At 36.2% G+C, this 18,380-nt stretch overlaps 1 protein-coding gene across 4 annotated transcripts in view; it reads left to right on the top strand.

The window, feature by feature from the left end:
• Positions 1-18,380, top strand: part of iqsec3a (IQ motif and Sec7 domain ArfGEF 3a) — a 207,817-nt gene that overhangs the window by 25,378 nt on the left and 164,059 nt on the right. For all 4 annotated transcript variants that reach the window (XM_057323667.1, XM_057323666.1, XM_057323665.1 and 1 more), the window contains exon 2: positions 1,038-1,115. In XM_057323667.1, the coding sequence (XP_057179650.1) occupies positions 1,038-1,115 (78 nt within the window). The remainder of the gene's footprint in view (positions 1-1,037; positions 1,116-18,380) is intronic.

Here is an 18,380-nt window from a genome sequence, read left to right on the forward strand (position 1 = left end):
TGACTGATGGTAGAAGGAGATGGGAAGTGGGACCTGAAGCGAGATGAGGCTGACAAGAATGACAGTCTTGAAGCTACCACTTTAAGAGTGACGCGATTAGCATGTATTACACAAATCTCTTACTAATCATTTAGTTTTATGTATTAATCTTTAATATGTATTTATTTATTGTTGCAGCTCTTCTAAACCCTTTTTGCTTGTGGCAAAGTGTGGGTGCCCAGGCAGCTTTGCAGGGGACAGGTATCTCCTGCGTTGCTGGGTTCTCCTGAGGTTTGTTTCTCGATTGAGTTTTTGAGGTTCCTCGCCACGTTTGCATAACTTTTTGTATCTGCCTGACACGGGGCTGCTTAAAGAATTTTACAAGTTTATTAGTTAATATTGGCATATAGAAATTTATAGTCTGTTTATTGACTGTGCTCTCTCTCCTTTTCCATGTGTCTCTCATGAGCGTGGTGGTGCTGTGTGTGTGTGTGCGTACTGGTCTGCTGAGTACTGTGTGTGTTGTGTTGGTGTTGTGCAGTGCGCATCTCCGTGGTGGTGTGTGTTCTCTATGTCTATGTGTGTTAGTACGTGTGCATATTGTGTGTGTGGAGTGTTTTGTATGTGGGTATGTCTGTCTTCTGTGTTTTCAACCTTTTCTTGTTTTTGCAGGTACAACTTTAATTATTTTGCTTATAGTCAATATGTCTCATGTACAGCTGCTTTGTAACAATGAAAATTGTAAAAGCGCTATATAAATAAAGTTGAGTTGAGTTGAGTTGAGTATATGGAGAAATCGAAAGTGATAGAACCATGGGCTTTTCCTGACGACTCTGCGTAATGCTATTGCAGTTTTTTAACACAGCAAGACCAACCTAACATAGTTATATTTCCTAATCAAACAAGAAAAACAAAACATTGCATTGAACGCACTAGCAGCCATCCTCCCATGATGGCGCATCATTCAATGCGGCGTGACGTCGACTAACAAGGTCTAGTGACCCCTGGAGTTTATACATAGCATGACCATTTCTCTCTCTTGTTTTTTATTCTCACAGGAACCAGACGGTTCTGCACCAGTTCTGCTGTCCTGCTCCGGATGCCCCTGAGTCTGACTCTCAGGCCTGTGTCCCTAGGTAGGAGAGAGTGCTTGGTGCATTCTAACCAAATACTCCATTGCCACAGTAAAAAACTGCTCTTCTGGTTACTGATGGTGCTAGGCAACACAACTGCCCTATAGTTACACCTGTCTTGTAGTGGTTATGAGTCTTTTCATGCTTTATCTCCATCCCACTGGGATATCACCTAGACTAGGGATGTGCCCAAATACCAAGATTTTATTCGGAAGTCACGAATAATGGCTTCAAAATGAATAATAGGAAAAATATTCAATGTGTGTCTCTTTAAGATGTTCATAGTTTATTCAGAACGCAGCGCTTCACTGACACGCATGAGATGACAGAGGCGCGCAACCAAATTCAGATACCAAAAGAGCAAAGAACAAGATGGAAAATATAAAAGTGCAAGAGAGAGAAGACAGCTAGTCACACGTTTTTTTAAAGGTGATTTATGATATATTTTTTGTGTTTTGTTTCTTAAGCTGACAGAATAACTGAGATGTTTATCTAAAATAATATTCCGAAGAATGTGTTTTTCCGTGCTGTTGAGCATAAATGACCTTTTAAAGTATGGAAAAGCACCAACTGAAGCTTGACTGAAGCTGCTGTGTAAACGTAATAATAATAATAATACATAAATTAAATCCTTAATTACTGTTAATTTAATAATATGTTTCAATTAAATTACTTCTGTATTGTCTTTTCTTCAAAATCCAGGAATTGTGATGTATATTAAAAAACACATTTGGTTTAAATTCCGGTATAGCCCACTTTGCAAGATGTAAACACTGGTCCAGAAGCACTTTCAGTTTCAGTTTTTATTTATTTATTTATTATAATTTTTTAAATCTTACATATGTATAATTAAATCTTAAAGATATTTGTTTAACATTTTAAATTAGTTAATATTCTGTTTGTTGAATTTTGTTTAAACGTCAGTGTAGTGAAGCACTTCTGGTTTTCGTTTTTATTTATTTATTATTTTTTATAGATATTTTTTCAAACTTTTGTGTACTGTAGTGTTAAAGTAACACTTTGTAGATTTTCGACCATAAAATAATGTCTCTAAAACTATTTCAGTGGTAGAACAACTCTTAACTGGACGAATTCTACTCCAGCTGCTATCCGAGCAGCCTTAAAGCGGCTACAACCACACTCTGTAAGTTCTGTGTTCGGGTCAGAACACACAGCCCTGCCCATCCCCTGCCTGTCACGAACTGGCAGAAAGAACCCAATAGCAGGCAGGCGTGAAGGGGTTAACAAGGGTATTTATTATATAACAAAAACAGAACAAAAACACCCACAATGGGGGAAAACAGAACTAAGAAATATAAAACAAAAGACTTCCCACGAGGGGGCAAAATGAAAACAAGAACAGCCAAAAAACTAACTAAAACAATGACCAAACGTCTTACCAAAAATAACATGAAAGGGAACACAGGCAGGGCAAGAACCAGGAACACAAAGACTTCAACAAGAACGAACACGGGCACAAGGTACAAGAACATGCATCTACACATGAACCGCACATAAACATACGTACACGCAATCCACCAACACAAGACAAAGAAACAAGAGGGTATATAAAGGAAAGACAAACGAGGGATAATTAACACAGGGCAGGTGTGGGTAATTAAACACTCAGGGAAAGATAACGAGGAAACGAGATGGCGGGAACAGAGACGAGACACTGGAGAGAACGTATATTATTGTCAAATATTGTCAACATATTGACAATAATATGTTTCTCTCCACACATAACCAAAGGCTTTGTCATGACTCTGCTACAGGACCAAGAAGAACATGACTAAATGAAGCAGAGCCATGACACTGCCTGCGTAAGAGTGCGTAATGGTTTCCAAACGACATTTCTACATTCGCTGGTTCCATCAATTCAGTAAACAAATTCATGTGTATTGCACTGCCCACAGGGAAGCTTATACAGCGACATTATTTACGACACTGGTAACAGACTGCGCTTATCAAGCACATGGAGGAGCCGTCAGCAAAAGTTCTATAGTGTGGCTTTAAAGAACTAAAACAGGAAGTTCTTCTGGACCAGCGCTTAACCATAAATAACAACAACGTTTGGTTTAAGCCCCGCCCACTTTAACTGGTTTAATCTAAATTCAGAAACAAATACAAATCATTTTGAAATTGATATAGATACAAATACAGATATTGGCTGCGCTGCACACCTCTAACCTTGACAGAGTGAGAACTCGTAATATTTCCTTTAAATCCAACTTTATATATTAAACTTTACTGCCATGTTTGAGAGTTACTGTAGGTAATTCAGTCATGATAAGCCAGAGGCTACAAGTAATTTTCCATTCTGTTAGCGTAGTCGTGTTTACACAAGTTTTTAGATAAGGATCTTGCTACTTGATGATCGCTCATTTCAATCAAATAGAGATCTGGACCCATATCTTACTATTACTTTAGTCATTTAAAGGGAATTTAAATGAGACACAACATCAAAACCTCCACCTCCAGTGCCGCTATGCTGATACTATAACATGAACAATAATTATGCATTAAAATGTAATTATCTACGAGTATTCCAACAGGATAAACCATTACCTTGAGAGTCAGATAAAGCAAATAAACATTATTTTCACGCATTTATTGAAAAGAGACCCCAGCATGTTATTTGAAACCATTATAACTCTTTAGTTTCTGCAGTTTAGAAGCTTTACAAATTGCCTTGAATTGGTGGGAAAGCTACAATAGTAATTAATAAAAGCACTTTACAGAGGGCTGTATCGAAATGGATGGTTCAAAGAAAAGATGAGCACAGCAAGAAATGCAAGCCGGTATTGGTGACGGTATACTCTTCCATTGTTAGCGTGGAATGCCGCAGTCTCCCACCGAGAAGCCTCTAAATCACAGTATAAGCTCCACAGAGTGCAGAAGTCATTGAATTAGACCCAGAAGGAATGCTAGAATCAAGCAAACTAGAACGATGTAATCGTTTCACTCCCATAGGTTTGCCTTGTGTACTACAGTGGAGGAAATAACAAGACATGGGTCCTCCAACCCATACAATCCTTAACAATGTAGGTTATTTGTCCTTTAAATACGACCCATAGGAGTGCCTACTAATTTAGCGTCTCTATCGGCAATTGGCTATCAATGCGTCATGTGTATGTGAAACTTTTAAACAATGCAAAGAAAAACGTTTCCGATTTTCATTGTGGAAACGCAATCTTAATGATGCAGATAAATGTTAGAGCAGCATTGTCTTGTGAATGTGAATTAGTCTGAAATAAATTTAGAAAAATATTGTAAACATCACCACAGAATGAGAATCTAATTGTAACACATCTGAATATTAACAGAAAAGCAAACCACTTCAGACAGGACAGTAACTGCAGTCCATGGGTTGTTGGTGGCAGTTTGTTTGCTTTGAGAGAATCTTAGTTTTCATTTTCTGTTGTCTGTCACCTCTGACTGTTTGTCAATGAGTCAATGTTCATGTTTCTTGCCCCATCATGCTGCTGCATTCACCAGCACCTATTCATTCATGTCATGTTCTGCTTACTCATAATTTACCATTTACCATGTGTTATAACTGCTGTTACTACAATGTAATAACAGCATTACTGTGTAATAGCAAGTAAAACTACAATAGAATAAACAATTCTGAAAAGTAAAGAAAGAAAGAAAGAAAGAAAGAAAGAAAGAAAGAAAGAAAGAAAGAAAGAAAGAAAGAAAGAAAGAAAGAAAGAAAGAATTTTCATTGGTGAGAAAGTGTTCAACAAAAAGTTATGCTATCTTTTCACTCCTTATGACAGAATGTCTTATAGTACCACATATTGTATAGTACTCTGTTCCTTATAAAAACGTATTGGTAGTCATTTGTCCTACTGTATAGGAGCAACTATTCATTCATTATTCATGATTTATTAAAAACTAGCAGGTGAATATTGTCCTATCTGGAGGTCACATAGGCAGCTTTCAGAGAATAAAGAATTTGCGATAAAAGCTGAAGTCTGTACATCTTACACCATTAAAACATCTCAGATTTTCTGGTAAAGTCATCTTTTAACTCATTAACGTCATGTTTCACCATTCATAGCAGCTTTGTGGGGATACCAGCTAGGGTGTTATTGTTGCATGCTAATGACACTGTAGAATAGTGGCTTGTGTTTGTGTGTCTGCTTTACTTAAACATTGTAACTTTTGTCACACTCAAAGAAAAATTATGGTAAAATGCCTTTTTAGCAAAACGGGTAGGGGCATAGCTTCTGACACTCATTTGGGGTGTAGGTGAAAACGTCACATTATGCAAATTTATATTTAGCTTTTTCTGGAGGATTGGGCTATATAATATAATAGCGATGATTTTTGTCATAACTCGTCCAAAAAATATATCATTAGCGTGTATAATTAGCTTTGTACGTTTTATTGAACAAAATGCGATATTTTCTAAGAAAATAAATGCAAAAACACTTCAGAAATCTGGCAAGATGTAATCTGATTGGCTGGCTTTATGCAATGTCTAGGAATAAGGTTACACAGGTTTATCAGTACATGGGAAAACAAATCAAAGTAAAAGGTTTATTTATAGTGTTTGAATATGAAGATTCCAGTAAGTAGTAATCTTGGCATAAGATAGAATCTCACTAATGAGGAATTTGTATTGAATTTGTTTGGATTGTATGAGTGAATGGCATAAATAAACATAAAAAACAAGAAACATTGTTTATGAGATGTTACCCATAATGTTCTTTCCACAGCAGCAGTAGCGATGGTTTCTACAGCCTTCTTCCTTGGTCTGCAGGAAGAGATATTATTAGTGTAATATCTGTCAGATCCAGGAACAAGGGGATCTCAGATAGAAAACTCGCTCTAAGAAAAACACATCATGACAAGCAGCAGCTGCGGCCCTCCTTTAAAAACACATTCCAGTTGATATGACTGGACTGGACCAGAATCCAAGATCTATCTTATTGTTTCTAAGATAACAAATCACTTTTGATTATGGCACGTTAACATTTCACAAAATACACAATGCCTGTAAATTATGCAGATTAGTTTTTTATTTACATTTGACTATGCACTGGGAAACTATCAACGTATGGAGGGAAAACATGAACCATTACTTGTGCTAGAATTATACACTATGTATGAATACAGGTCTTCCTGGGTAAAAATCACTTGCCCTCGACTTGACGTGCTTTTATTTACACTTACATTTGGCAGACGCTTTTATCGAAATCGACTTACATTTCATTATCATATACATTTGTTTCTAAGTATATGCAATCCCCTGGGATCAAACCCACGACCTTGGCATTGTTAGCGCCATGCTCTTACCACTGAGCTACAGGAAAGCCATTTGAGGTTTCATGTCAATTATCAATTATCAATTTACACTAACATCATTGCATTTGAAGAACAAGTGAAAAACGTTAGACTTACACTCTGTCATTTTAACAACAGGTTAGTGACAACACATGATGTCACAGACATTTAAAACAACACGTGTTCTGTATGCCAAATTTCACTGTACCTGTAAACTACACTTTTATTACCCTAATGACATTACGTTATGGATATCTTTCTCTTTGGAAGGATGCCTCGGTTTTTTTATGATAAATTTAATTAGATTTAAGTGATTTACATCTTGCACAGACAGATTATAATCCAACACATTTGTACCTGCTGCCTATCACTGTTGCTTCATTTAATGTGCTGGGCTGTCAAGTGTTAAATAATAAAATTAACAGTCATTAATTAAGTCATTAATTAGTATTACCAAACTGGGTGCTAACAAGCATTAAGAAAACAAGAAGAGACACAGGAAGGTATTTCAACTGCTTTTGAGAAAATCTGATTATTTGGCTTGATAAGGTTCTGCATTGCCAAAAAATATACCGTAAAATAATCTACAAACAGTAACAAATTAATTGAAAAATATGTTTAACATTTATTAACAGAGCAGGACGTTGGACATTTTAAATGTAAAATGTAATATAAAATTAAAAATATATAAAACATATATGAGGGATTTTAAAACTATTCAGCAAAAATGGCAATGCAATAAAAAAATTATATCTGCAATAACAAAATGTTATAGCAAAATATATAAATACCCAAAATTGGCAAGTTGTTTGTCCAATGCAATACATGGTAAAAATTGCTTGAGTGAAATAAACAAATCTGGTGTTGCGACTTGATGTCCAACATAAAATCTTGGTTCAGAAGTAAAACCAGAACAACTAAACAGATGACCTCAAATCTAACAGATGTCTTCTAACATTTTTAATGAGGGCAACTAAAATAATGCAGTTTGTCTTTTATAATGATATGGTGATGTATCAGACTACAGCAAAGCAATTACACAGGGTTAATGGTCTCCGTTCAGGTGTTGTGAAACATCCCTCTACACACAGAGGTTAATGAGCATGCGAATGCACTAGTAATTAGAACCTTTTTTCTTTTAATGACTGTTTCCTAAATTTCTTTCATTTAAATGTTCTGTCTCTCTGTGTGACCTTTCTCTCAATTTGATTTTGCATGTTAACCCTGTCCTGTGACCTCACTGGCTTATCATGCTGTTGTCATGGGAACAGAGGCTAGTGCAGGAAGATGTGCAGACATGCCCATTTATGCAGGCAGTCTCTTAAAAATAGGATTCAAAATCAGGTGTGTGTAGAAAGTGAGAAAAAGGCTTCCTGAGTCATGCTTTGAAATGTGAAATATCTGCCCATTTTTCTTGGTACAAGAAACATTTTCGCATTTGGCAGACGCTTTTATCCAAAGTGACTTAAATTGCATTATCCTATACATTTTTGTCTCTAAATATGTGCAATCCCCTGGGATCGAACCCACAACCTTGGTGTTCTTAGCGCCATGTACTAACCAATGAGCTACAAGAAAGCTCTTCATAAATAATTTGTCTTGCCATCTTGTTCTCATTTTCCAACTATATTTGCACCAAGATTTGTAATCATATGCTGAAACGGTACAAGCATACAAAATTATTAGTGCAATGAATGAGATGCAGAGAATGTGGAAAAATAGAAGAGAATCACAAAAATTGCTGCATCTGCTTAGAATGTTAAAAGGAATAAAACACTCGGGAAACGCTACATTTATGCAACATATATAATTTCAGAGCTCTGAATAAATCTTTCAGAGAGTCTAAAGATCTGGAAAAGGATTGAAAAGTGAATGACTGTTCAACAGCGAGAGGGCAGGCGCTCACCTGCAGTGCAACACAGTGTTTGAAAACTCTTCAACTGCTTTTCTGATGCAGATGGTGTAGATGCAGAAAACATTGTGTTTGTAAGTGTTTGTTGCAGCTGATGATGTTCTTGGAAGTATTTCCACGTTCAAGATTGTTGTCAAAGAGTCCACCCAGTTCTCTATCGTCAAGGGCAGTGCCAGGACATTTTTTCTTGGGTGCTAAGGGGGGGCTTAACAGTTTAGAGCAGGGGTGTCCAATGTCGGTCCTGGAGGGCCACTGTCCTGCAGAGTTTAGCTCCAACTTGGCTCAACACACCTGTTTGGAAGTTTCTAGTCTGCTTTGTGAGACCTTGATTAGCTGTTCAGGTGAGTTTGATTAGGGTTGAAGCTAAACTTTGCAGGACACCGGCCCTCCAGGACTGACTTTGGACACCCCTGGTTTAGAGGGTGGGATAGTAAAATTATTAAATTAATAAATGCCTTAGCTAGACAACATGCAATTTTGCCGTTTAAATACAGAACATCTTAAAAATATTGTTGTAGTGCATTAGCCAACACTTCTCCCATGGGTGCACTTAGTAATTGTTTATTAATTAAGACCATTTTAGAACAACCTTACATTATACAGTATGCTGTGCTTTTTTGTTGAAAACATTATGCAATGTGTAAAGAAACAAATGTATGAACTAAACAAAAAAAAAACAGAATAAGTAAATGAAGCAAAATACAGCAATGAACATACAGAAAGTACTGTAGCGTACGGTCGGCGTATCGTTTTGTTATTACTTCAAAAGTTTCTGTTAAGAAAAAATTGTATATCCACAAGCACAAGGTTCGAGTCTTTTCACTAAGGGTCCTTCGCTATAGCCTAATCATTCCTTTTGTAACCAAAAGCAAACTAATCAATGCTACACTCTGCTGTTCTTTGTATTGAAATAGAATTCGCAGTAAAACGCGCTTAATTCAGCAAAGACCACGACGTGTTCCCATAAAGTGCAGATTAATCAAAACGTTGAATATATTCACAATTGGCCCCGAACTCCATATACTCTGTTGTAGTTTTACAGTTATGTAACTATTGCGTAAACTCAGATAGCACCCGCGCTCCACGTACAAAAACAACACAACATCTGATTTGCCACGACGGGCATAACAAATCCGGTTTACCTGCTCTTGAGCTGCTCTCTGCGGTAAAATGGAGAGCTTATCTTCCAGGTCAATGCGATTTGTTTTAAGTAATGTTTTATTGAGTTCGCTGCTATCCAAATGTCACATTTTCTTACACTAAAGTACTGGAAAAGTTCGACTGGGTAGCCAACCACAAACTTGAGTCTTGATAACAGATGCCAATCAAACATTATCCAAAAATACATTCATTTATTTTTTATTGATGTCTGATGTTATCAGCTTGTTTGTAATTATTTTAAAATCAATAAAGTAATAATATTTTGAGAAATAAAAAAATTATATAAAATATCAGTGGGACTATTCATCATTGGTGGGAGGGACAATATGGCCGTCAGGTCTGTTTAGTTATGTTGCCAGTCATTCAACCCAACCTTACCCTACAACTTCATTATTAAACACCCGTTCAATCTTTATTCATTTTATTAAGAATAATTGGCTTTATGATCTGATATGTGATGGGGAAAAGTATAGTTGGCAGGTGGCAGATTTGAACCTGCGACGATGTGAAGTAGCCAACATAGGCTTACTCTCTACGCCACTGGAGAAGCTAGTTGGCCAGTGCCATTCAGAAACTGGTGGGCAGAGTAAGTGTATACAGCCTCTGCTTACAAGACGCGCTATTTGCAATAAGTGTACATAGACACTCCGTAAAAGATATTAGGAAATCATTGGGGGTGCTTTGCCGGGGCTAAGCAGTTTTCTGACGGGGCTATAGCCCAAGCAAGCCCCCCCCCCTAGCGCCGCCACTATCTACCGTATTCTGTTATCTAAATGGCTTGGGTCCCTTCTTTAGTTTAAATTTAAAGAATTTCTTGCAGAAATCTGATCTCTAAACAACAAATATATTAATTTCCATAGCACAAACAGAAGTTACTGTTGTTTAATACTTATTAGTGTACATGATTTGTTACAATCCCAAAAGTAATAGTAAACTGAACTTGGCCTTTATAGAAGTTTTCAGTGAAATAAAGTTTGTATGTTGTGTTTCAAGAAAAGTTGTAGCACTTAATAAAATGGTCCTTCAAATGGCCTTCTCCCTTGAGGATTGAGCTATTTTTACCAAAATTACAGCAGAATTTTAATGTCACCTAACAACATTCCAGATTGTTGTAAAACGAGTGGAAAGAGGAGCAAGATAGAGAAATATCCTAATAGTTCTCTATCTCTTTCCTAAATTGGGTCTCTTGGGAGATCTCATGAGAAGATAATGAGCAGGAGACTTTTAAAGAGGCAAAGTATCCTTACAATCTCCCCAAACTCCCAACCGGTTTACACTGTACTCCTGTCATATTCTGTTGCTTCTTTATTTCTAATGGCTCAACATAAGATTGCTCATGGCTAAAGGAGCAGTATGAAAGTCGATAAACCATCCTACTGCTGTGCTTTTGGTTAATGGGCAACAGTGGACATTGGCTTTCAACCCTCTCTGGTAAAACGTCTAACTTAGCTTGGACAAATACTGACATGATAAACGAATCAATTTGATCATTGATTTGTGGTACAAAATGTAATAATATCAAACTTTTACCAAGTGCCATTAAGACTACTAACTGAATTCGATACAGAAGTGCTATGTAATTAATTGGGGATTGCTTTTCAGCTCTCGTGTGGATATGAGAGCATGCCTTGATGAAGAGCGATAGCCGATTGAATGATCAATGCGGTTCTGTGTTAAAATTAGGGCTGTCAACGTTAACGCGTTAACGCATGCGATTAATTTTTTCAAATTAACGCGTGAGAAAATATTTATCACAATTAACGCAGCATCCGTTTGTTTTGACATCCTTTGTCTAGCGTTACATTATGTAATCACGCTCTTATTCGTGTACAGGCTTTTAAACCACTTAAGCGCGATTTGAAACAGTTGCTTTGACGCGTTCAATGGAGATAGACCGCTTCTAAACTGTGGGACGCGGCAAAACGCAACGCGAGGTCCAGTCTGGTGTAAACAGTCACCTGCTAAGGGCTGCGTCGGTGAATCTCTGTCAGACAGCGCATCCGTGTTAAGTTCTCTTTCGTGCTTGAATGGATAAAACCACACAAGATTATGTCAAAAAGCCCGTTTTGTCTAGCATTTTCTTAAGCACAGACTTCAAAGTGTAAAATAAAATCTTAAATGAATGCAAAGAGTTGTGAAAATGGGAGTGCGGTGACGGTCAGATCTGCGAACTGAGACAGCTCTTAAAGGGGCCACGTTCTTAAACGTGCTGCTCTGACTCCTGTCACTAATGTTAATCAAAGAACAAAATAAAAGAAGAAATCAATGTGATTTTGTAGCTTTAATGAGAATTCTTCTGCATTTAATTTATAATTTAGCATTAATAAAGACTGTAAAGTGTCCTTCAATTCCTGTATGTTTCCTACATGAGCTCTCAATTGTACTGTTGAATGGCTATAATTCATGTTAAAATAATCAATTTAATAGAGACATCAGTTACAGTACTAATATCAAAATGCTAGCTTTCATAAAATTATGCTGTTAAAGAAATATGTTGTTTCTACATCAATTTGAAGATTAAATGTAAAATTATTAAAATGTAAAAGTATATTTTAAAATATAATAGTTATGTGCGATTAATCGTGATTAATCACAGAAAAAATGTGTGATTAATCTGATTAATTTTTTTAATCGATTGACAGCACTAGTTAAAATGCTATTAATGTTAATGCAGGGCTTGACCTTAACGCTTGTCCGGGACAAGATAATGTTTTGTATGGGCAAGTGAGAGAGGATTTTACTTGCCCGACCGGACAAGTAACTTGAACCCCCCCTGTACAGTGCGACATAGAGGCCTATGTAGAATAATAAGAACAAGTTCATTAGACAGAGCTGTGTGTTTGTGTGAAGTGCGTTTGTCGTTGTGCTTGTTTGTGTGTGACATTAATCAATGGCGCATCGTACTGAGTCCATATAACTAGATGCGGACTTGCGGACGCGGAATCCTGTTATTTAAATATGTCATCTGGCTGTTCTGCGTGTCTGAGGTGCACAGATTAACATTTCTACAAGTGATGGTCGAGGATTTGTCTGCGTCTGCACTGTATGAGGATATAAAGACATGAACTTCATCTCCAGAGTTTAGCTGAGAGTTTATTTTACGTGCATTTTACTGTTTGAGTGAAGCTATCGTCAAACACACTAAAATGTTAAAAGCATCTTCCCGACAACCCGTCAAAATAAAAGTCCTGTTAACCTGAACACTCAGATGGAAAAGAAAATTGCAGTGCCCTTGTAGTAAATTAATAAACTGTAGTAAACACTGTAGTATACTAGTGAAGTTCAAAACACTGTACTGTAACGATTGTGGCCTAAGAATGTCATTGCTTTTGTTCATTTTTGTGTTTCTTTTTTTATTTTCCACACTGTACACTTTTTACTTCTTGTTCATTTTTTTCCTGGCAACCTGTGATTCTGTTATAAGAAAATACAGTGGATTTAATTAGTAATTAGTATGAGTAAAATCCCATTTTAGGAAGAGCATTACTGGAAACAGTGAATCTCTGGCCACTGTCTGAGTCACAAATCTCATTTATACAAAACCAGATATCTGTTTATTTTTTCAGATCATGACATTTTGATTTGATGTGCTCTAACAGTTAAATATGTACATTCTTAACTAAGAAATGTAGTTATGGTCACGCACTCCCACTGGAGTTTCCCATTATGGGCATTTCGGTAAAAGTCTTCTTTATAAAAGAAAAAATATCCTACGCAATATATACATCTGTACCCACAGTAATACTATACTACTATACTATACATCTATACTACGGTAATTTATGTGGAAAATTTTGAAAAACACAGAACTTGGAAAAATGTAAAAAAATTTGTAAACTAAAAATCATATGGTCCTAATTTATCCATCTGTATGTAACATTGTTGTGATAACTTTGTATTAATATAAAACTATTGTTTTGGCACCTAGAGCTAATAATATACAATCATTAGCAAAAATTAAAACAGTATTGTAATAATAGTTACCATTGAGATACATAAAGATGCATGTGAATGGTGAGCATGTCATTTAGCCTCCATATTCTAGTTTGAAATCTTTCTTAAAAGTTGTTGCCAGTTTTGTCAGGAGGGCAACCTTTCAAAAATAACAATTTCACTAAAAAGTGGCAATGTCACAAATATAATGCTGATTCTCAAGCTCCAAGACCCCTCACTATATTCATCAACATTCCAAGACCCCCCACCACTGACAAAAAAATAATAATACGAATAATAAGAAATATCTTGGTTTTTATTTTTTTAATGTATTTCAGTGCTCATTTTTTAAAATATTAGTCAGCTGGGTCCCCCTTTTGAACCACGGCCCTAAACCTAATGCCACTGGGGCCAGAGTAAGATCATACTATAACAAATTAAACTGTACAAAATTGTATGAATTAGCTACCTTGTAAAATAGTTACAAATTGTTATGAGATTTTGTCGGGAGGAATATAAACCCCCACAATCCACTACAAACTCACATTTAGGTCTTATCCAGTTTGCTACACAACGCCGCTTTTGACCAACTCCCAATGGATTAAATAGAGATTGGATCACACGCAATCTGTGATACATTGGGAGTTTTGGGAGTAGTACATTCATAAAATTAACTTTTTTATGCTAATGATGTCATGCTGCATTTGATCAAATGCAGCATTTCAAGCTGTTTATCACCTTAACTAAAGAGTTCAGATACTTTGGGTCATGTGTATTTAACACCTTTTTCTCACTTTACAGTAGTAACAAATGGCTTTTTTAACATTTATCTTTTTTTGTTAGAGTTGACCTTGACCCTTGTTTTAACAGCAGAGTTAATCAGCCCCTGTTGGTAGATGCAACACTGTCAATCCACCTTTTATGAGGCCAAAAATCATCTTTATCTACCTACAAAATGTATTTTTTTCAACTTACGAATTCAAAATATTGAATTCTAATATACTAATAATGTATGTCAATGATATTTTGTTGTTGTCATTGGTGTAATGGCACACCAACCAGATTTCAAATTCAGTGACACATTGTTGAATCTCTGTATCTGTCAAGTGCATCTGCTTCACTACCCACAGAGAGCAGCTGATTTGCCAGCTAAATCATGAGTCAGTCATCATCAAAGATGCTCCAACATGTGCTGATGCGATGTCACTTTCTCACTGGCCCATGTCTTTGTTGAATATGCATGTCTGCTGTTTCAACACGTCACTTCCTGTCATGTCACAAAGAGACGGTTGTCAAGATGTTACAAGGCTGAATATGGCAGCTAAGGGCCGAATCCAGCCTTTACTGTATATTGTAGATGCAGTGATTCCTCAGATAATAATTTTAAATGTGTGTAACTTAAGTAAAAGGGCTGAATGAAGGAATTTAAATTGATCAAATGCAGCATTTCAAGCTGTTTATCACCTTAACTAAAGAGTTCAGATACTTTGGGTCCCCTGTATTTCAAACACATTCTGGTTAAGTGAAAGCGAACCATAGAAGGAAACCCTATAGTGTTAATGCTGTGTTCCGACCAAACGCGAAGCATCGTGATCCTTGCTCTTTATTACTCGTGGGAATAGTTCGTTATTTTTGCGCAAGGGACACGGAAAACATTGTGCGATGGGAAGTGTCTTCATGCGTCCAGACGTGTCAAACAGTAGGTGTCAATGAGCTCTTTGCGCAAATTTCTTGCTAAAGTTTTCAAAGTTAAAAATTTTCAATTTGACGCACATTTACGGCAATCGCGCCTCCTGATTTGCGTAATTCGTGGCATGAGTTTGCATCTATTTGCATCATTGCATTGACTTTGTATGTAATTTAGTAGCGCAAATTGCTTCATTCGCGTTTGGGTTGAACACAGCATAAAAGTAAATATAGATCTCTGGTGACAATTGAAAAGTTGCTGTTGAAACCATTCAAATATTCAATTACATTTAAAATTTTTGCTCTGACTGTGGTCTTATACATGCGATGACCCTGCCCAAAGCATTCAGTTATGTACTTGTCCCCAAAGACAATGATATGAAGTTGGAATAAAGACTTAAAAAAATCGAACAAAGAGTGTGAGAGAGATTCGAGAACTGGAGATAAACACAATATTCCCAGCACCTTCACACTTTCCCCGTTTTTCCATCTCTATTTTTTACTACCACTTGCTCTTTCTTGCCCTTTACTCGCTGTGGCGGCACAAGGCTGATCTATCTGTGATTTGTGATTTGCCGTGATAGTGGCAGAGCTGATTGGATTATGTTTTATGTGCTCTACCATGAGCATGCAACCTCTGCATATGAACCGTACCACCTGCCAGCACATTTTGTGTAGTAGTGTTTCAAACACCCGACAAAGAAGAAACACACTGGTTGTGTGATTACATACGAAGTAGGTGTTTTACCAACAATTGTCAATTACAGTAGTTCAGTAGTAAGTGAATCTGAAGTACTTTGCATTCACAAAGTATGTTGTAATTGAACTGTACATCAGATTTCTGGTGTGGTCTGAGTTCACACTAATCTTACAAAAATCCTGCAAACTGACCTAAAAGTAACTAAGTTTTGGTGACATTACCAGTCACTGATTATAAAATGAGCAGATTAGATTTCTTACGATGCCTTATTGGTGCATTTTTATTCTCTCTCCTCACATGCCCTGAGAAAAAGGAATAGTTCACCCAAAAATGAAAATCTCTTGTCATTTCAAACCTGTATGGCTTTCTTTCTTCTGCAGAACACAAAAGAAGATATTTTTTAAAACCTAACAACGACGTTACCCATTTACGTCTATTGTACAGACACGAAACCAGTGCAAGTCAATGGGTACCATTGTTGTTCTCGCTTATTGAAATTCTTCAAAATATCTTCTTTTGTGTTCTGCAGAAGAAAGAAAGTGTGTATGAGTCAAAACTACTTTCTTATACAAGTTTACTAGTCTTTGACTAGTAAAAGCAAGTAGTCAATAAAGTCCCACCATAAATGATTAGAAATCACTAAATACAGGTTGTATTGTATTTATTGTATATAACAATTTTGTACAATTGTAAATTAGTGTACATTAAGTGATTACCAATGTCTTTATTAGGAAACATAAAGATCAGTATGACAAATACCAAAGTTGAGTAATAATGAACAAAAGAAATGTTTTACTTAAAGTGATAGGTTACCCAAAAATCAATTACTCACCCTCTTGTCATTTCAAACCTTCAAAAGACTTTCTTCCGCAGAAGTTGGTAACGAAACAGCACTGGCCCCCATTCATTTCTATTGTGTGGACACAAAACCAATGCAAGTGTATGGGGGCCAGTTAACAAAACTACTTCTTTTGGTTTCTGCGGAAGAAAGTTTGAAGTTATAAGAGGGTGAGTAAATAATGACAGAATTTTTATTTTTGGGTGAACTATCACTTTAAAGACAATTCCAAAAGAGAAAGTAAGCTGTTCCACAATTCCAATAGAGAAGTGAACAGTGAGCTTACAATACATCTTACAATATGGAAACCTTTTTATAATTGTAGAGAAATATTATATACACCATTCTAACATGGATTTAAAAAATCTTGGATAATTCTATAGAGTTCTACTTTTCCAAATATGACTATAAAATAAATTTCGGTTTATAGCTATGAGCAACCTATTACCTGACACATCATACATTATTTTAATTATAACTAATTCATAGCTAATGATTTTGAAGTATGTAGTACTCAAGGGTTGATAATACAGGGTTGATAATACAGTACAAACCACTGAACAAACACTTTGATCATTAAACGGATGGTAAAATAATTAAAATGTGCTTTAATAAATGTTGAATTTAATAGCTAAGTTAATATTAATGAATACATTAGTTTTTAATGAAATAAAAATGTCATGGACATTTCAGATTATTTTTACTGTAAATTAACTTGAATCTGAGCTTGAAGCCTCTCTCACCTAAACCCATACTGAAAAAACAAGCATCACTATCCCAAGGGACACATCTATATTTGAAGACGAAACATGGGAAGAATGATCTAATGCTTTCCTCTCTTCCTGACTCATAATCAGACTGTCAAATCATGTTTCCTGCCCTGTGCTCTCCGCCGCATAGACTGCACACTTCATCGGTGTGTGGGAATCAAAAAATAGCAAGTACAGTTGTGTTTACTGCAATGTGATTTAGCAAAGGCTGAGTAATAATAATAACACCGCTTTAGTAATAATACTGTAGTAGTTGCAAAGCAAATCTCAATAGAGTTGTAAATGCAGTATATTGTAAGCTTTAGCTAAGGGGAAGATGTTGCATATTCTTTATGATTTCTAGATCATTCTAAATGTTTTACTTCATATTCTGAAAAAAACATATTGTATTATTTAACATATACAGTATACTGTATACATATAAATTGTTAAGCAACCAGTCCCTCCTGTTCTGTTAAATCTGGAGTGCACCTGCTTTGGCTTGAATCAACTTGCACTGTGCCAAAACTGGCCAAATGAATCCAAAAACCAAAGTCGAATGTCTTTTGTTGGCCAGGTTTAATTATTCCATTTGACCATTTAAGATAGTCAGTTTATTCATAGTCCAGGTTCTATTGGCGCACACACACAAAAAAATATTTCAGGTTTCTAGCAACATGAAAGCAAGGCGGATTATCATCTATGCTCTAAAATGGTTAAAATAGTTCTGATACACAGGCAAAAGTTTCCATTTCCTCACCATTTATTTCAATTGATGTCTGGGAGAAATCATTGAGATATTAAAGAGGAAGTTTCTTTGTTATGGGTTTGCAGTCTGCTGCAGTTGTACTGTGTATAACAGTTCCCTTTCTGTCGGTCTCTCGACATTGTGTTGAGCCGACAGATGGGGTTCGTCCCTGAGAACCAATCGCTTCCGACTTCTTAGAAAAGGCCAATGAAAATTGGCAAATGAAATTTGCATGCAGGACTCCGC

The sequence above is a fragment of the Triplophysa rosa genome, linkage group LG24, assembly GCF_024868665.1.
Source record: "Triplophysa rosa linkage group LG24, Trosa_1v2, whole genome shotgun sequence".
NCBI lineage: Eukaryota > Metazoa > Chordata > Actinopteri > Cypriniformes > Nemacheilidae > Triplophysa > Triplophysa rosa.